Source organism: Balaenoptera musculus, chromosome X (assembly GCF_009873245.2).
Source record: "Balaenoptera musculus isolate JJ_BM4_2016_0621 chromosome X, mBalMus1.pri.v3, whole genome shotgun sequence".
Taxonomy (NCBI): Eukaryota; Metazoa; Chordata; class Mammalia; order Artiodactyla; family Balaenopteridae; genus Balaenoptera; species Balaenoptera musculus.
The window spans coordinates 40,575,375-40,591,717 of record NC_045806.1 but is presented as its reverse complement, the minus strand read 5'-3'; the positions used below and the strand labels follow the sequence as shown (position 1 = coordinate 40,591,717).

Here is a 16,343-nt window from a genome sequence, read left to right as displayed (position 1 = left end):
GATTCGTTGGTTTTTGTTATGTTACATTATTATTTTTTTAAAATTTTGGTAAAATATACATAAACATAAAATTTGCCATTTTAACCATTTTAAGTGTACAATTCAGCGGCCTTAGGTGCATCCACAATGTTGTGTAACCATCCCCGCTATTTCCCGAACCTTCTTCGTCATCCCCAACAGAAAGTGTGTGCCCGTTAAACAATATGATCCCTATATCCTGCCCTCTACCAGCCCTTGGAAACCTCTATTCTACTGGGAAGCTTCATTTTCTTTACTTTAAAAACCAAGCAGCAGCTCTGGGGCCCCAAAGGAAGAGCTGAAGGGAAAGGGTAGCCCTTAGGGAGGGGTCCTGCGCTAAGAGAGTGTGGTTCTCGGTGACCCTGATGCTTGTTGCTGGAGACAGTTCCTTGACAGGGGCTGACGTGACCAAGTTTACCAAGCTGCACTGCTTCCCCCTGCTGGAGACGGCCCTCTTCTTCCTGATGTCGTGGAGCACCTTCCTCTTGGCAGAAGCCTGTGGGTTTACCGGTGGGTTTCCTCTGCCCTTGGCCACCCTTCCCCTCACTGTGGCGGAGGCTGTGGGAGTTTGAGGGGAGCGAAGAATTCTTAAGTAGCTGCTGCCCAGAGTTGATAAACTACTCACGGAGTGTCCATATGGAGGACTGCTGAGCAAGGCTGGTGTTCTGCCTTATGAATAATTTAGTTTCCCAGAGCTACATATTTTTTAAAGGATAAGCTTTATTGTTTCAAACTTAGTTACATCTTTGAGTACTCATTCTAACTATAAGTAGATACTTAGCTGCAAAAGTTACTGAATATATTAACACCATTTTTGTATCCTCCCCTGGATTGCTTCGTTATTTTACAAACAGTATCACTTCGTTATTTTACAAACCCGTATCAGCAATAACAAGCAAAATATAGATCCTTTTAAAGGTAATTTTGCTTCTACTCAGATGAGTGTGAGCACGATTTTTCCTTGTTTTGTTTCTGGTCTGTTTAATCATTGCTTTTCAATACTATGTTTTTATGGTGCCCGTTTCATAGATTATTAGTGTGAGTGATCATGTGGTTTTAGTTCCTCACATTCCCTCATTAAAAAAAATAAATCATTGGATTTTTCTATTAGAAAACTCAAGTACAGTTACTATACATAATCCAGGTACTTCGGAAGTCCTTTTTATCGTCTTTTCAAAATATTGCAGCATATCTTTATATGCCTCACTTCCTTTAAAACTTGACAATCATCTGTAAATATATAGGCAAAGTCCCAGGTGTGTTAATTGTCTTACACAACAAAATAGTCACCGTTAACCAGAAATCTAGATTATCAGGGCCAGGATAATTGGACTAGTACCCTGGATCCATTTTGTCTGAAGCCTTGGACCATGCAAAAATATAAAGCATTGGTTTGAAATTAAATTCATTCATTCAGTGAACAGAGAGGAATATGACAAAAGTGTGTGATGGGCGCACACTTCACCGTCTCTTTGAGGGAATGAATGCTAAATGCCACATAGAGATGGCCAATTCAGTAGGAGTTTAGAAGAGGGGAGAGAATGCTCTTAAAACTGGAACAAGGGGGAAATCAGGGGCCTTGGCTTTGAAGGAGGGCAGGGTTGGGAGAAGCAAAGGTTGATATGAGAAGTGTGGGCAGAGGGAGCTTTCAATAATAGGAAATTTTCAAAAACTTTCAGGAAATTGGATATGCTGGGCTTGCCTACCTTAACTTTTTGTTTCAGGGAGGATTTTTTTCTGCTTCTTTTTTTCCCTCCATTGATTTTTTTTTTAAACTCTTTTGCCAGGCGTTGTGGCTGTCCTTTTCTGTGGAATCACACAAGCTCATTACACCTACAACAATCTGTCGGTGGAATCAAGAAGTCGAACGAAGCAGGTGAGGGAGAGGCCTGTGTCCCCACAAGTGACTTGCGAATACAAGGGAGGGGACCCACAGGGTTTACGGCTTCCTTTTCCCTTTTCGTGCAGCTCTTTGAGGTGTTACACTTCCTGGCAGAGAACTTCATCTTCTCCTACATGGGCCTGGCACTGTTTACCTTCCAGAAGCACGTTTTCAGCCCCGTTTTCATCATTGGAGCTTTTGTATCCTTTTTTTCGTTCCCCCATTTTCTACACGGAAAGACGACCACTGCTGCGGAAGCTGTAACAACAATAATTTCTGGTTTGGTGGGGAGGTGACGAAGCCAGCACAGGTTCATGGTGTTTTTATGATGAGAAAAAGAAGGCTTAAGTGGTAAATATGAAGCTAAGTGTATTTGATTTCAAGGACCGGTGTTGATTCTAGGGTTGCCCTTTCTGCATTTTCTGTGTAAGGTGGCCTTTCTGCTACACTGGTGATTGGCAGGCGGTAGTTTGTTTTTTAAAGCGCCCTTCCTAGCAGAGCTAACAATCGGCAACCCGTATCAGTCCCCCAAATTGTTTTTTTCTCATTGCCACGTGAATTCCAATCCAGGAGGTTCCCCGTTTGGAAGACCTGAAGGTTCTGTGTCTCTTGCTTTCACCCAAGCTTCCGTATGGTGACTCTTTTCTTTAACCCCCAAAAATAAAGAAATGGAGAGGAAGGGAAGATAAAATGGAGAAATACTGGGTTCTTTGATTTAGTCTCATCGTGAGAGCAGTTTTTGGAAGAGAGACAGTTCTGGGGGTCAGTTTTTGGAAGAGAGACAGTTCTGGGGGTTGGCTCCTCTCAAGTGAGGAGAGATACGAATGCCCAGCAGTGCGTGGACAGCTGAGGGCTTTGCTCAGTTGGCCTCAGATCCTATTGTTTTCGTTAAAGTGAACTCTTCTGGGCCTTGGAACTATAGCAGTTCAGCTCAGCCTGGTGTTCCAAATTCTGAGCAGGAGTCCACTATTGCCGGTTATTCCCTTTTGCCTTTTCTGAGGTCTCATGGGTATCCTTAGATCTTGGGATGCTGGCCCCCCAAAAAGGAGTATTTTTCTCTTTTGGGCTTCTCATTTATTGTGCAGGTATAAATGCTACTCACCAAGCAGCTAGAGAGCGGCAGTGGCCTAATGCCACGCCAGAATCCTGCCAGTGAGAGTATTATCTGCTTCAACTGGGGCTCATTTCTTAGATTTACACACTCAACAGACCAAGAGCTAAAGATCCAGCGGATCAGTGTTTTTATTCTTAAGAAAGACCTGGCATGTCATTTTGATTTGTATTCTTAGCACGGCATCCTGTGAGAGATAGTGATAGTGCTGCCTTGTTTACAGCACAGGGGCCTTGTTCAAGGGGGAGCCGGGGCCCCTGTGAATCCTGAAGGCCGCTTCCACTTGCGGACTTATGCGTGGCTCCTGGGATAGAATGTTATAAGCACGACCTCTTTCCTTCTGTTAAAAAGAAGACAAAACAGTAGCAAAAAGGGAAAAAAAAGAGAGCGATAAAAGAAGAAAAGTAGTTAGTATTTTATCCTAGAGAAGGCAGAAGATAGTCCCGCCCTCGCTTCTGTCCGAAACAGCTGCAGCTCCGGCAGCTGGTCGAAACGGAAGCTCCCTGTTCCTCTGGCTCCCACAGTGGTTTCCTCCTATGACCAGGGCAGTGTGCATCTCTCTGCTGGGCTCTGTTCTAAACTCAGCAAGTGACGAATGACCGGTTTCCCTGAATTCTTTGGTTTGCACAGTAAGAGTTCCTCTTCCACACTCCTCCTTTTCCATCTCTTACCTCCCCAAAGATATGTTAGCCACTTAGGCGGAGAAATCTCCCCAGGCTGATCCTTGTGAGGAATATGAATATGTCATCATGGTAGGAATACTGTAAGTTTCCCCACCTCTTATTTGTAGGATCTTCCTGGTCATACAAACCCCTGATGTTTACTTCCAACCAAAGCTTACGAGCTCACTCAGCAAGCTTTCTCTTTATAGTTTGACTCAGGGGTTAGTAATTTTTTCTTCTCGTGATTTTTTTTCTTCCAATAGAGTCTAGCACGCTCTTTGCTTCTCTTAACTCCCCACCCCAGCCACGGCACCTTAGCTTATTTCTGGACTCATTTTTAGGTAGGTCGGAGACTTGGTCCGTATCAGTTTAATCAAATCAAGAAGTTACAACAGTGTGTTTAACAGGCCAAAAATTGTCTCTGTGAGCCAGGAGGTTGGGAAAATTGGCCAGTGGAATCCCACTTGCTGCTGAGCCTTGTTTGGCAGGAAATGAGACAGCCTGCCTTCTCTGTGCAACTCTCCTGATCACAGCAAGGTGTCATGGCATTCTCAAAATTCTCTGCTCAGTCACAGGTTGTGTGAAAGTGCCATCCTGGAAACCTGTTGGGCCCTTAACCTCCACCTGGCGGCCAGGTTGCCATCTTCCTGGGCAGAGCTGCACACATCTACCCGCTCTCCTTCTTCCTCAACTTGGGCAGAAGGCACAAGATTGGCTGGAATTTTCAACACATGATGATGTTTTCAGGTAAAAAGAAAATGTAAATAAAATGAGTTTTATTAACTTTCTATGGAGTAAAAGAAATAAAATATACTCACATTAGCAAGATGAACCCCAAACTGGAAGATAACAGCTGTGATAGTTCTGCTTGACTTACACTGTCTCCCAAATGCTTCCTCTTCACTATAAAGCTGAGAAGAGTGGAGAAGCCACTGAGGGGACAAAGGACAATAAAGAAGTATGTGGAGATAAAGAAAGGAGAGAGCAATTGGCATGAGGTAGATGGTGCAGTGAGGGTGGAAAGCATCCGACTTTATAGACGAGACCCAAGTAAGAGCATCTCTGTAGAGCAGAGGGAGGAGATAGGCAAAAAGCCACCGTGACCCTTAAAGGTGCCTCTGTCTGGGAAGGGGGAGGGGCTGTACAAGAGGCAAAGTGAGTAGCAGCCCTTTACTGCCACGCAGTAGTTCTTGGAGGCCTCAGAGAGTCATACTGAAATCACACCAGCAGGCACTGCTCAGCAAAGCAGTTGCTTTGTCTAGTCCTTGCTTGCATCTGCACTTAAGTACACAGCCCGCCCTAATGATTTCCTTTCACTCTGACACACGTTTGTTGAGCATCCTCGTTATATAAGTCACGCTTCAAGGTTGTGGAGGATACAGAAACCCACCTCCTTCCAGGAGCTCACAGTCCACAAAGAGCTAAGTTTCTCCCAAGAGAGGCTGGTGAGTTGCACAAAAGAAAAGCAGGGCCCAGGGCCATCTTCGCCAAGGGGTAGCCTTCGAACTGGGCTTGGATGCAGTGGCATTTCAGGAGGTGGCAGGTTGGAAGGGCAGGAAAGCATTGCTTGTGTGTGGCTTTTTCAGGGAAGGGTAGCAGTCTGGTTTAAATGTGAGACACATGGGATAATGCAGAACGAGGATGAGGTTGGAAAGGGAAATTGCATGTAAACTGGCGCAAGCCTTCAGGTTGCATCTGACTCACCTGTTGGGCCGGTTAAAAGCAGATTGCTGGGCTCCACCACCAGAGTGTGATTCTTAGGGTACGGGGTGAGCCCCGAGAATTTGCATCTCTAACATCTTCTCGGCTGCTGCTGCTGCAGCTGGTTTGAGGACCACACTTCGAGAATCATTGCTGGAGTCTAGACCACAGAGAAGCTCCAATGCCATGCCAAAGAGTTGGGCTTTTATCCAAGAGCAGCTGGGAAACAGAGGTTTCTGAGGAGGGCAATGACAGACCAGATCGTCCATACATATTAGAAAAATGCCAGTGGAAAAGAGAAAGATGAATTGGAGATAGCTCAGTCACCTAGATAAACCTTTAAGTGTGTTCATTATCTTCTGTGCTAAAAGACTGAGAAGTACACAGAGCTGTTTAAAGATATCTCCTATCAAAATTGTTTTCTGCGGGGAGAAATCTGGCTTTCAAAAGGAACTCATTCTTCAAGGCTGTGAAAGAAATACCTGAGGTTTCACCTTCATATTGCTTACAGTGTTTACCTAATGAAAAATGGAGCACACGTTGTCTCTCTCTGGCCCTCAAGTTTTCTTCTTTGAGACAACATCCATTTAAGGGTTTAAATATTAAGTGGTGTCGTAGCTGGCTGTAGGGTGGTCTAGATGTGTGTCAATATTTGACTAGGACAGATTAATAGAGAACATCAACTTTGCTCTATTTTTTAATGTACATTTTACTGAATCACTCTTCTTTAGTGAATTGTTGTGAAGTTCTCAGGTTAATGAAATTGTGAAATTATTGGAAAAGGTGGGAAAATATGTGAATAAATATACTATTAATTTTTCATTCTCATAATATACACACAGTCTTACCCATGGTGAATAGGAATTTATACTAGATAGCTATTAAAGACCATGGATTAAGTCTTTACTGTAGAACAAATTAGGAGCATGGTATGGGGAAGGAACAAAAGAGCTTAGAAAGAGAAGCTCTAGAACATAAAAATGTGGCTGTAGATCAGGAGTCAGCAAATTTGGTTGCTGCCTGTTTTCATCTACCCCACGGGCTAAGAATGGCTTTTACAGATGAATATTTGCAACCTATTTGATGATAGGGGACACTAACTTTGAAACCCAATTAACTGAAATCTCCCACCCCTAGAAGAATTCCATTCTTTTCACTAGTAGACCTGGATTACAATAAATTGAACTCATTATTATTATTATTACTTACTATTATAGTTTTATAACATGGTACTTATATATTATACTTATAGTACTTGTTATACTATTGGTTTTTGTCAATAAAATTTTGTGGAAATTTGTTTTCTCTCTTTTATGTAAGTACCTACATAACATCCTTGGTTTTTCCTCTTGGCCCACAAAGCCTAAAATAGTATCTGACACTTTACAGAAAACGTCACCAACTCCTGATATAGATCAGGTTATACTGTTACTTCTCTGCCTGGCTTTGCTAAGGAAGTGCTGGGCTGTTTTGTGCATTTCACATACTCATACCTAGCCTGCTTCTTAAGTTTATAATGACTGTATAGTGCTTGGGTAGTGCTTGGTGCACAGACTTAGAGAGCTTGTATGATTATTTCTTATTTATATTTCTTTTTGGTTCATGTTATTAGCAGGAGAATTATTTCAGTAATAAAAGAGTGTTATTATTCTAAAATGTGCTATACAAAGCGGTACATTGATTTTCTCATTGCATTTGGGCATTTTGCAAAAGAAAACTTCAAATTGGAGGAAATCCTATTCCTTTAAAGTTCTTTTCTGTATAAAACAACTTGACTCCTGAAGCATAAGCAGATACAATTTATTAGCCCCAAGTGGCAGCAGTGGATTTGGGGACACACTGTTATTTATCCTTATGACAGGAGAGCTTCCTCTTTGGTCCCTGCAGGCCTCAGGGGAGCGATGGCATTTGCACTGGCCATCCGAGACACGGCATCCTACGCTCGCCAGATGATGTTCACGACCACCCTCCTCATTGTCTTCTTCACCGTCTGGATCATTGGTGGAGGCACGACGCCCATGTTGTCATGGCTTAATATAAGGTTGGTTTGAAACCAAGGCCAGTTTTGTGTCTAACTATGTCACTATTCCCATGCAGGGTGTGCTACATACAGCTTAGTGCATGGAAGGCTTTTATAGTTTCTTGTTTTGTTTGGAGAAGGATTAAAAATTAAAAAACAATAAATAAAAATTCAGAGTATTAAATTTTCCACGAGAAAAAAAATCATTAAACTGTTTTTGGGTACAAAAACACAAGGAATTAGAAACACCTGGACCTTGCTAGTGCCGCGACATTAGGGCAAGAATTCAAAAAGTCTTAAAGCTGCAGGAGAGAGAATAGACATAGCTGCTGGCAATGTCTGGCATTTCACATTCCTCTGAAATCAAACCTAAGGCCTTGAAAAATAAGCTCATCAGCTGGAAATAAAGGGAGGCCATTAGAGTTTTGTTTTAGGAGGAAACTGTATGCTGCGTCTCTTCTTGCTTTAGTGCACAGAAGAGGTGACATTTCCTGCATAACCCTCATTTTTTGCAGCCTCATGGACATCCCCGGCCTGTGGTTTTGTAGCTGTGTCAGGATGGAGGGTCATTGACCCAAGTTTGATTTTTTTTTAAGAGCATTTGAATTGCAAACTGTGCTTGTGAGCTCCAGCAACTTACAGTAAAGAGGACATTGGAACAGGGGTCAGGAGACCCACAGCCTAACTCTGGCCCTGGTTTAAGACAAGCTCCTCATGTCTTTCGGCCTCCGTATTCCTTCACGTTAAATAAAAGCGTGCTGTCACCTTTTCTCCAGGTCCCTGCAGCTCTAAGTGTGCCCTCTGCGTCATCGAAAGTGCTCTTGCCACTTGCCTCAGTTTCAGATCTGCAAAGGGTGAACATGCTGGGAATGAGAAGACTTGGGTGGCGCATAGGTGTGAAGAATTCTCTGAAAAGCCACAAGATGGCAATGTTTTTTTTCCTTTCTCTGCTGGCTGTTAGTTTGCTCAGGGCTGACAACTGCGGAGTACACCTAGCTTGGAGGAGGGAGAAACTGACAAGGATCTTGCAGTCATCCTTGGGGTCAGGGAGGAAACTGGGATTTGAGAGAATAGTCTCCCTCTTCTGGAACTTTTATATTGATGGGAGGCAGGGATTCCTGGGCGTGGCCACTGCTGGCTGCACCATTTCTGGGTTAGTGGATCTCAGCCTCAGATCTGAGTGGGTCTGCACAACCTGGGTGGGCTTATCAGTAAGAGTCTTACAATAGCTAACATTTGTGCTGCAGGTGTCGGTTGAGATGCCAACACGTACATTAAGATAATCCTCATAGCATTCCTATAAGGGAGCTACTACTATTATTTTCATTTTAGAGCTGAGGAAACTGAGGCATAGAGCAGTAACTTGCCCAAGGTCACAAAGCTTTAAGTGGGCAAGCTGGGATTTGAACCCAGGCACACTCTTAGCTACTGTGCTATACTGCCCCAAAGGCTTGCTGTGTTAGGGACCGTTTTCATGTTGTAAAATTCAGGATGATTAAAATTTCAGTTTTCTGGCGTGAATCTCAAGAGTCATATTAAGGAAAATAATTCATCTGTGGAAGTAGAAATCTGAAGAAGAAAATGTACAGAGTTTTGGCTTTAAACTTGAGACATAAGATGGTATCATCTTTGTTCTGTGTAGCAGAATAAGAGCAAGAAAGGAGGTTTACCCTGCACAGAGTTGAGAATCTTTGCATTTGGTGACCTCTCTGAGATTACTTCCTGCTCCTATTTATCTGGTTACCCAGTAGGTGCCCTGGATGCTCAGAGCCTGATTAAATCGTGTTGGTTTTTCAGGCTGTTTCATAAGTTCTTTTCTGACCGCCCCCCCCCCAACACATACAGGACCAAATAACTTTCCACTGAGAGTAGACAGTTGACTTGTGACATTTTGCACTTCTCATAACCCTTTTCAAAAAATGGGCCGTTGAAGTAGTCCTACCCAGAGCCGGAAGCGTGGGCTACTTTCCCTGATGCGTGCAAGCTGTATATGTACACATATAATAATTGGATTGTTGTGAAAATATTAATGGGATATATAGATAGCACTTAGAACATAACAGCTAGCACATGGTGAGAGGTCAGGAAATGACTGTGTATGAGGGATCCAGTTTCTCCCATATCCTTGCCGGCATTTGGTGTTGACACTTTTTTATTTCAGTTGTTCTAATAGGCATGTGGGGATACCGCATTGTCTTAATTTGCATTTCTCATGGCTGATGATGTTGAATACCTCTTCATGTGCTTATTTGCCATTCAAATAAGCAATGGTGAAATATCTGTTCAAGGTTTTTGTCCATTTTCTAATTGGATTATTTGTTTTTTTAATTGAGTTTTGTCAATTCTTTATTTGTTCTAGATACTAGTCTGTTATCAGATATGTGGTTTGCAAATGTTTTCTCCTAGTGTGTAGCTTGTCTTTTAACCCTTTTAACAGTCTGTCATAGAGCAGAACTTTTAATTTTAATGAAATGCAACTTATTTATTTATTTATTTTTAACATCATGGTTTTGGTGTTATGTCTAAGGACTCTTCATCAAGCCCTAGGTCCCAAAGATTTTCTTCTATGTTATCTTCTAAAAGTTTTTTAGTTTTATGCTTTACATTTAAATCTGTGATCCATCTTAAGTTAAGTTTTATATTAGACATGAGGTTTAGGTTGAGGTTTTATTTTATTTTATTTGACTATGGCTATCCAGTTGTTCCAGCACAATTTGTAAGAGAGACTGTCCTTACTCCATTGAATTACTTTTTCTCCTTTGCCAGAAATCGGTTGGCTGTAAGCATTCGGGTCTGTTTCTATTCTGCTGTGTTGATTTATGTGTCTGTACCTCCACCAGTACCACACTTTTGATAACTATGGTTATATAATAAGCTTGAGCATCAGGCAGAGTGGGTCCTCCCACTTTATTCTTTTTCAAAATTGTCATAGCTCTTCTAATTCCTTTCTATATACATTTTAGAATAAGCTTGTCTACATTTTTAAAAAAAAACTTGTGCTGGGATTTTCATAGGAATTGTGTTAAACCTGTATATCAATTTGGGGACAATCGACATCTTTACCTTATTCAGTCTTCCAATCCATGAACACGGCACGTTTCTCCATTTATTTACGTCTTCTTTGATTTCTTTTAGCAGTATTTTATAGTTTTCAGCATAGAATGCCTGTGTGTGTTAGAGTTACGTCTTGAGTATTTCTTCTTCGTTTTGAGCTATTTTAAATGTTATTCTATCTTCATTTTCAGGTTCTATGTGTTCATTGCCAGGATATAGAAATACGGCTGGTTTTTGTAGGTTGACCTTGTATCCTGACACCTTGCCAATTTCACTTATTAGTTCTAGGAGAGTTTGTTTTGTTTGTTTTTATAAATTCTTTCGGACTTTCTATGTAGACCATCAGATCATTTGCAAATAGAGACAGTTTCATTTTTTCCTTTCCAACCAGTGTGCTATTTCCTTCTCTTAACTTATTGCTCTGGCTAGGACCATCAGTACTGTGTTAAATAAGAGTGATGTGAGCAGACATCCTTGCCTTGTTCCCGATCTTAAGGGGAAAGCATTCAGTCTTTCGCCAGTAAGTGTGATGTTAGCTGTAGGGTTTTTGTAGATGTTCATCCTCAAGTTGAGGAAGTTCCCATCTGTTGCTAGTTTTCTGAGAGTTTTATCATGAACAGATGTTGAATTTTATCAAATGCTTTTGTGTATCAATTGATATGATCATATGATTTTTCTTGTTTAGCCTGTTAATATGATAGGTTACATTGAGTAATTTTCAAATATCGAACCACCCTTGCTTGTTAAACCCCACTTGGTTGTGGTGTATACATAAATGTTTTACATATTGCTGAATTCTGTTAACTAATATGTTGTTAAGGATTTGGGATACTGGTCTGTAGTGTTCTTTTTTCATACTGCCTTTGATTTGGTATCAGGGTAATCTGGCCTCTCAAAATGAGTTGGGACATGTTTCCTACTCTTCTGTTTTCTGGAAGAGGTTGTTTAGAATTGGTGTTAGTTCTTCCTGAAGGTTTTATGGAATCCTCCAGTGAAACCGACTGGTCCTGGAGTCTTCTTTTCCAGGAGTTTTATTATATAAATTATGAAGCCAATTTCTTTAACAGCTATATCTCATATTGGTGAGTTGTGGCAGTTTGTGAAATTGGTCATTTTCATCTAATTGTCATGTTTATGTTGGTCATAGCATAACCTTATTATTGTTTTTATGTCTGTGAGATCTGTAGTGATATCCCATGTTTCATTCATGACACAGTATTGGTAATTTGCATCTTCTCTCTTTTTTTTTTTCTTTCAGTCTTGCTAGAGGTTTGTCAATTTTAATGATCTTTTCAAAGAACTAGCTTTTTATTTCATTGATTTTCTGTATTGTTTCTCTGTTTTCAATTTCAATCTGCTTCTATCTTTATTAGTTCCTTCTTTCTGTCCAACTCTACCCAGATAGTGTAATGAAGCAAAGTGTGCCATTGGTGAAAAATACATATGGTGTCAGTTCATTGCGTTTTTTTCAGATGTGTATAAATAGTGATATGTTAGAGGTAGAAACTGACATTTATGGACATTACATCAAAAGAAATTCCCTCAGAAATAAGGTAATGAGACTGGTTTTTGTGGCTTGTGCTTGTGGTGTAACTTAATGGCCACGAATCATTTATGTGGACCGGGTTCTTATTCTAAAATGATTCGGAAACCCCCTGAAGTTCAGTGTGGTGTTTTGACATCCGGTGACCTCAGTAAGATCAGTACCTAGTTGTTTCTTACTTCTCCAGGTTGCTGACAGAGGTCCTGATCAGCTGCTAAGTGGCTGCCCAGAAGTCAGAAGCCCAGGGTAGGACTTGGAGTTCCTCCATAAATAATTAGGAGTTAGCTATGACTTTTAACCATGGCTAATTTCTAGTCTGTGTATAATATAAAATGAATGTAACCACAAATCCAAAGCCAGGTCACTGCTTTCCAGAAATCCAACTTGTCTTTTTAAATTGGAATTTTGTGATTGCTATTTTGTTTTTTTATTTTTTTTTAACCATTTAAAAAATTGAAATATAGTTAATTTATTACAATGTTGTGTTAGTTTCAGGAGTACAACAAAGTGATTCACCATCCATGTTGCTGCAAATGGCATTATTTCATTCTTTTTCGTGGCTGAATAATATTCCATCGTGTGTGTGTGTGTGTGTGTGTGTGTGTGTGTATGTATGTGTGTGTGTGTGTGTGTACACGTATATCACATCTTCTTTATCCATTCCTCTGTTGGTGGACATTTAGGTTGCTTCCATGTCTTGGCTATTGTAAATAGTGCTGCAATGAACATTGGGGTGCATGTATCTTTTTTTGTTTTGTTTTTTGGCCACACCACATGGCTTGTGGGATCTCAGTTTCCCAACCAGGGATTGAATCCGGGTCACAGCAGTGAAAGCCCAGAATCCTAACCACGGGGGCCACCAGGGAACTCCCACATGTATCTTTTCGAATTATAGTTTTCTCCGGATATATGCCCAGGAGTGGGATTGCTAGATCATACAGTAATTCTATTTTTAGTTTTTTAAGGAACCTCCATACTGTTCTCCATAGTGGCTGCACCAATTTACACTCCCACCAACAGTGGAGGAGGGTTCCCTTTTCTCCACACCCTCTCCAGCATTTATTATTTGTAGACTTTTTAATGATGGCCATTCTGACTGGTGTGAGGTAATACCTCATTGTAGTTTTGATTTGCATTTCTCTAATAATTAGTGATGTTGAGCATGTGATTGCTATTTTAAAACATAATGGCAAAATGCTCAAATTGCTTTCTGGTAATATACAAACTTCAAATGGCTTTTTGGTAATATACAAACTACATACTATTTTTCTTAGTCTCTTGAGCAAGTTGTTGTTATTCACAAAGGTTGTAATTTTGGCAACTTGAAAAAACCATCAGATGCGCAGATTCATCAGATAGCCTCATCTATGTCCTGAGCACATTTCGGTGGCATGGTGGCTGTCCTCTTGGGAGGCCCAGCTTCAAGTGACACACCAATGAAGTGGTGGTGATTGTGGGGGGTTAATGGCATACACCCAGGCAGCCAAATGAACAGGATAACCTTCATACCCCAGAGTGCAGCAATACAGTCACTCAAGGACAAGTAAGGTCACTCTGCTAGGTATAATCCTGTCACACTGAGAGTTTAAGATAAAGCTCTTTATAAGATAAATTAAGGAATAAAGGCAGGGAGAAGCCCTGAGATCTTTATGTAATAGCATTTGTTACTGGATATTTTAAAAGAATTTAAAGATGCCACCTTGTAGTCAAAGGCAATATCCTGTAAGGTGTAGAGCTAGGGCTCCGGGATCTAACAGCTTCAGTTGCAATCTTGGTTCCATCATTTTCTACCTTTGTGACCTTGGGCAACTTATTTAACCTCTCTTGCTCTCAGTTTCCCGTCTGGGTAAATGGGGATGACAACAGTGTGAAGATAAAATGTGATACGAAATAAACATGGTAAAGAATTCTGCCATTAAATGTACCATCTAGCACATGGAAAGCATTTAGTGTATTTTAGCTATAACATTATCATTGCTAATCATAACTTTAATACTGCTGCTATTACTATTATTATTACTAGTGAATCTTACATTAATGGAATCCAGCTTGCTTTTCTGGAATTTGTTATAACTTTTCAATACTATAGTCTGGTTTAAGTCACATTCTGAACATATACCTAATTAAAAGTATCACCTTAAGAAGCATCGTGTTCTCACTTGCTTTATTTCAGGGCATATTAGTAGCATGAGTATTTGGGCATTGTCTAGCACAGTGTTTCTCAACCTTTTTTTTCCATCATTGCCCCTCTAAATAAGAGCCTTTAAAAATGTTCTTTTTATCTACCTCTTCCACTGAAATTTTAATACCACAGATCTATATATCTGTTTATGTACTATGGTGCTTTAGAGGGCTACAAACCACTGTAATATCTAAAAAAATTTTTTCTCCCATAAGAACCGATTTTCATGCCCCTGGGGTCTATATCACCCCCCACTGAGAATGCAGGACTTAGAGTAGAGGTTTTCAGCTATGGGCAGTTTTGCCCTCTCGGGACATTTGGCAATGTCTGGAGACATTTTTGGTTGCTCCAGCTGGAGGGGGGTGCTACTGGTGGTATATTGCAGGTAGAGGCCAGGGCCCAAAATGTCAGTCAGTAGTGCTGAGGTTGTGAAACCCTGCTCTTAGTATGATGGTGTAATTCAAATGTAGTCTGAATAACCCAGCAATTATTAAGGGAGGTGGAAATAGACCGTGTCAACTCTTGAAGCCATAAGGTAAAGAGAATAGCAGAAGTTGGGTTCCTGACCTTCGGGTTCAACCCATGGACAGTGTGATTACTTGTCTAGAAAAAAAGGCCATTTTATCTTCTGTTGTTGCTGTTTTCAGTGATACAGTGTTCTTTCTGTCAAATATGTGTAAAACTGCGTGTAAACACTTCAAATATATGTTTAATAACAACTTTCGGTTTTCTAGTTTTTGTATGGATGTGTCTTGCTTTATGAAACAGATGAATTCCTGAAACGTTGTATGAAGTCATTTTCTATGAGTTGCATTTATTACTCTGATTTCATTACGTTATATTTTGAGAGGCTTGTCTTCATTCCTAATCAATCCTCATTTGACCTGGCTGCTAACATTGTTGCTTTTGATGTAAATTTAGCAGCCTCTCTGGGTTTTAGAGAACAGGGGGACAGTTTAAGAGGGGGTGCGGATTTTATTCTTTGATGGACGTGGTCCAGGTCATGTGCCCGGAGCTCCTGGTTCCCCTGTTGTCCCCGTCACACTCACGTTCCCTTCTTCTGCTGCCCAGAGTTGGCGTCGAGGAGCCCTCCGAAGAGGACCAGAACGAACACCGCTGGCAGTACTTCAGGTGACACAGGGCATCCTCAGAAACAAATTAACTGGGCCTGGCTTTTCTCCTCTTTCTAACCTGAGATGTTTCTCTTTATGCTGTTTGTCTCTTTCTTCCTTCCCCGTGTGCGCCAACCGTCTGCCCCTTTTCGAAGAGGGGCATGAGGTCCGGTTAATCATTATTCTACCCTCCTCTGGGCTGATTGATGTGTTGGTGTTCCTGAGAGTCTGTCCCCCCTCGCCCCATTTTGGACAGTGTGTGGCACCAAAGCTGGAGTTGGCGAGTCTCTCCGTGTACAGCTGAGCTCAGTGTTAAGAGTAGCCCATTTTCAGAGCCACAGACGCTTTCCCCACCAAATTCTGCTTGTGATCTAGTAAACAAGGCTTTTAACTCATAAAGAGAACTCGAATTTTGTATTTCAGCCATGACTGGGGTATGGTTTATACCATTTTAATTAAGCACCAGTGCTGTTTTACTTTTTAAGTATGAATTTGTGTACTTGTACCTTATCATGGTGAATCAGAAGATACAAAAAGCAGATTTTTCTTTAAATCAGAAGATAATGAAAGACTCTTCTAATGCAATTTGTTTCTCAGTGTCCATCCAAGTTTATGATTTGATTATGCCTAAGGGTGGTGATTTTGGGCTATCAGAGTAAAGACTTTAGTGTTTCTTCTTTCCTTTCCGTATCTTTAACTGGCATGCTTTCTTCCTGATCTGATTCTGGGTGCTGGTAGATAAATCAAACACAAAACAAGCTTGAACTCTGTTCTTCTCGTTGTGAAAGTGTTTTACTCTCTGAGGACAGCGGTAAAAGCAGCAGTACCTGTCATGGGGCATGAATCTTGGGCTATTGCTGGGCCCCAATGTAAACTGTAATGACATGCATACAAATAATTGAAGCATTTAAGTTCCCTGGATTCACACTTTTTTCTACTGTTTAAAATACACACACACATACTCACACACACACACACACACACACAAATTCATTTTCAGAGACCTGACTGTAACTACCAGTTAAGTAGCAGGGGAAATCCTTTCCTTTGAAATATCC

The 16,343-nt window shown here is 41.0% G+C and overlaps 1 protein-coding gene across 4 annotated transcripts in view; it reads left to right on the top strand.

Annotated features, from left to right (window-relative positions):
* The window catches only part of SLC9A7 (solute carrier family 9 member A7), a 143,003-nt gene that overhangs the window by 94,422 nt on the left and 32,238 nt on the right, over positions 1–16,343 (top strand). For 2 of the 4 annotated variants that reach the window (XM_036839635.1, XM_036839634.1), the window contains exons 8-13: positions 423–528; positions 1,806–1,894; positions 1,987–2,100; positions 4,309–4,420; positions 7,262–7,415; positions 15,245–15,304. In XM_036839635.1, the coding sequence (XP_036695530.1) occupies positions 423–528; positions 1,806–1,894; positions 1,987–2,100; positions 4,309–4,420; positions 7,262–7,415; positions 15,245–15,304 (635 nt within the window). The remainder of the gene's footprint in view (positions 1–422; positions 529–1,805; positions 1,895–1,986; positions 2,101–4,308; positions 4,421–7,261; positions 7,416–15,244; positions 15,305–16,343) is intronic. The other 2 variants (XM_036839638.1, XM_036839637.1) reach the window with 2 other exon arrangements.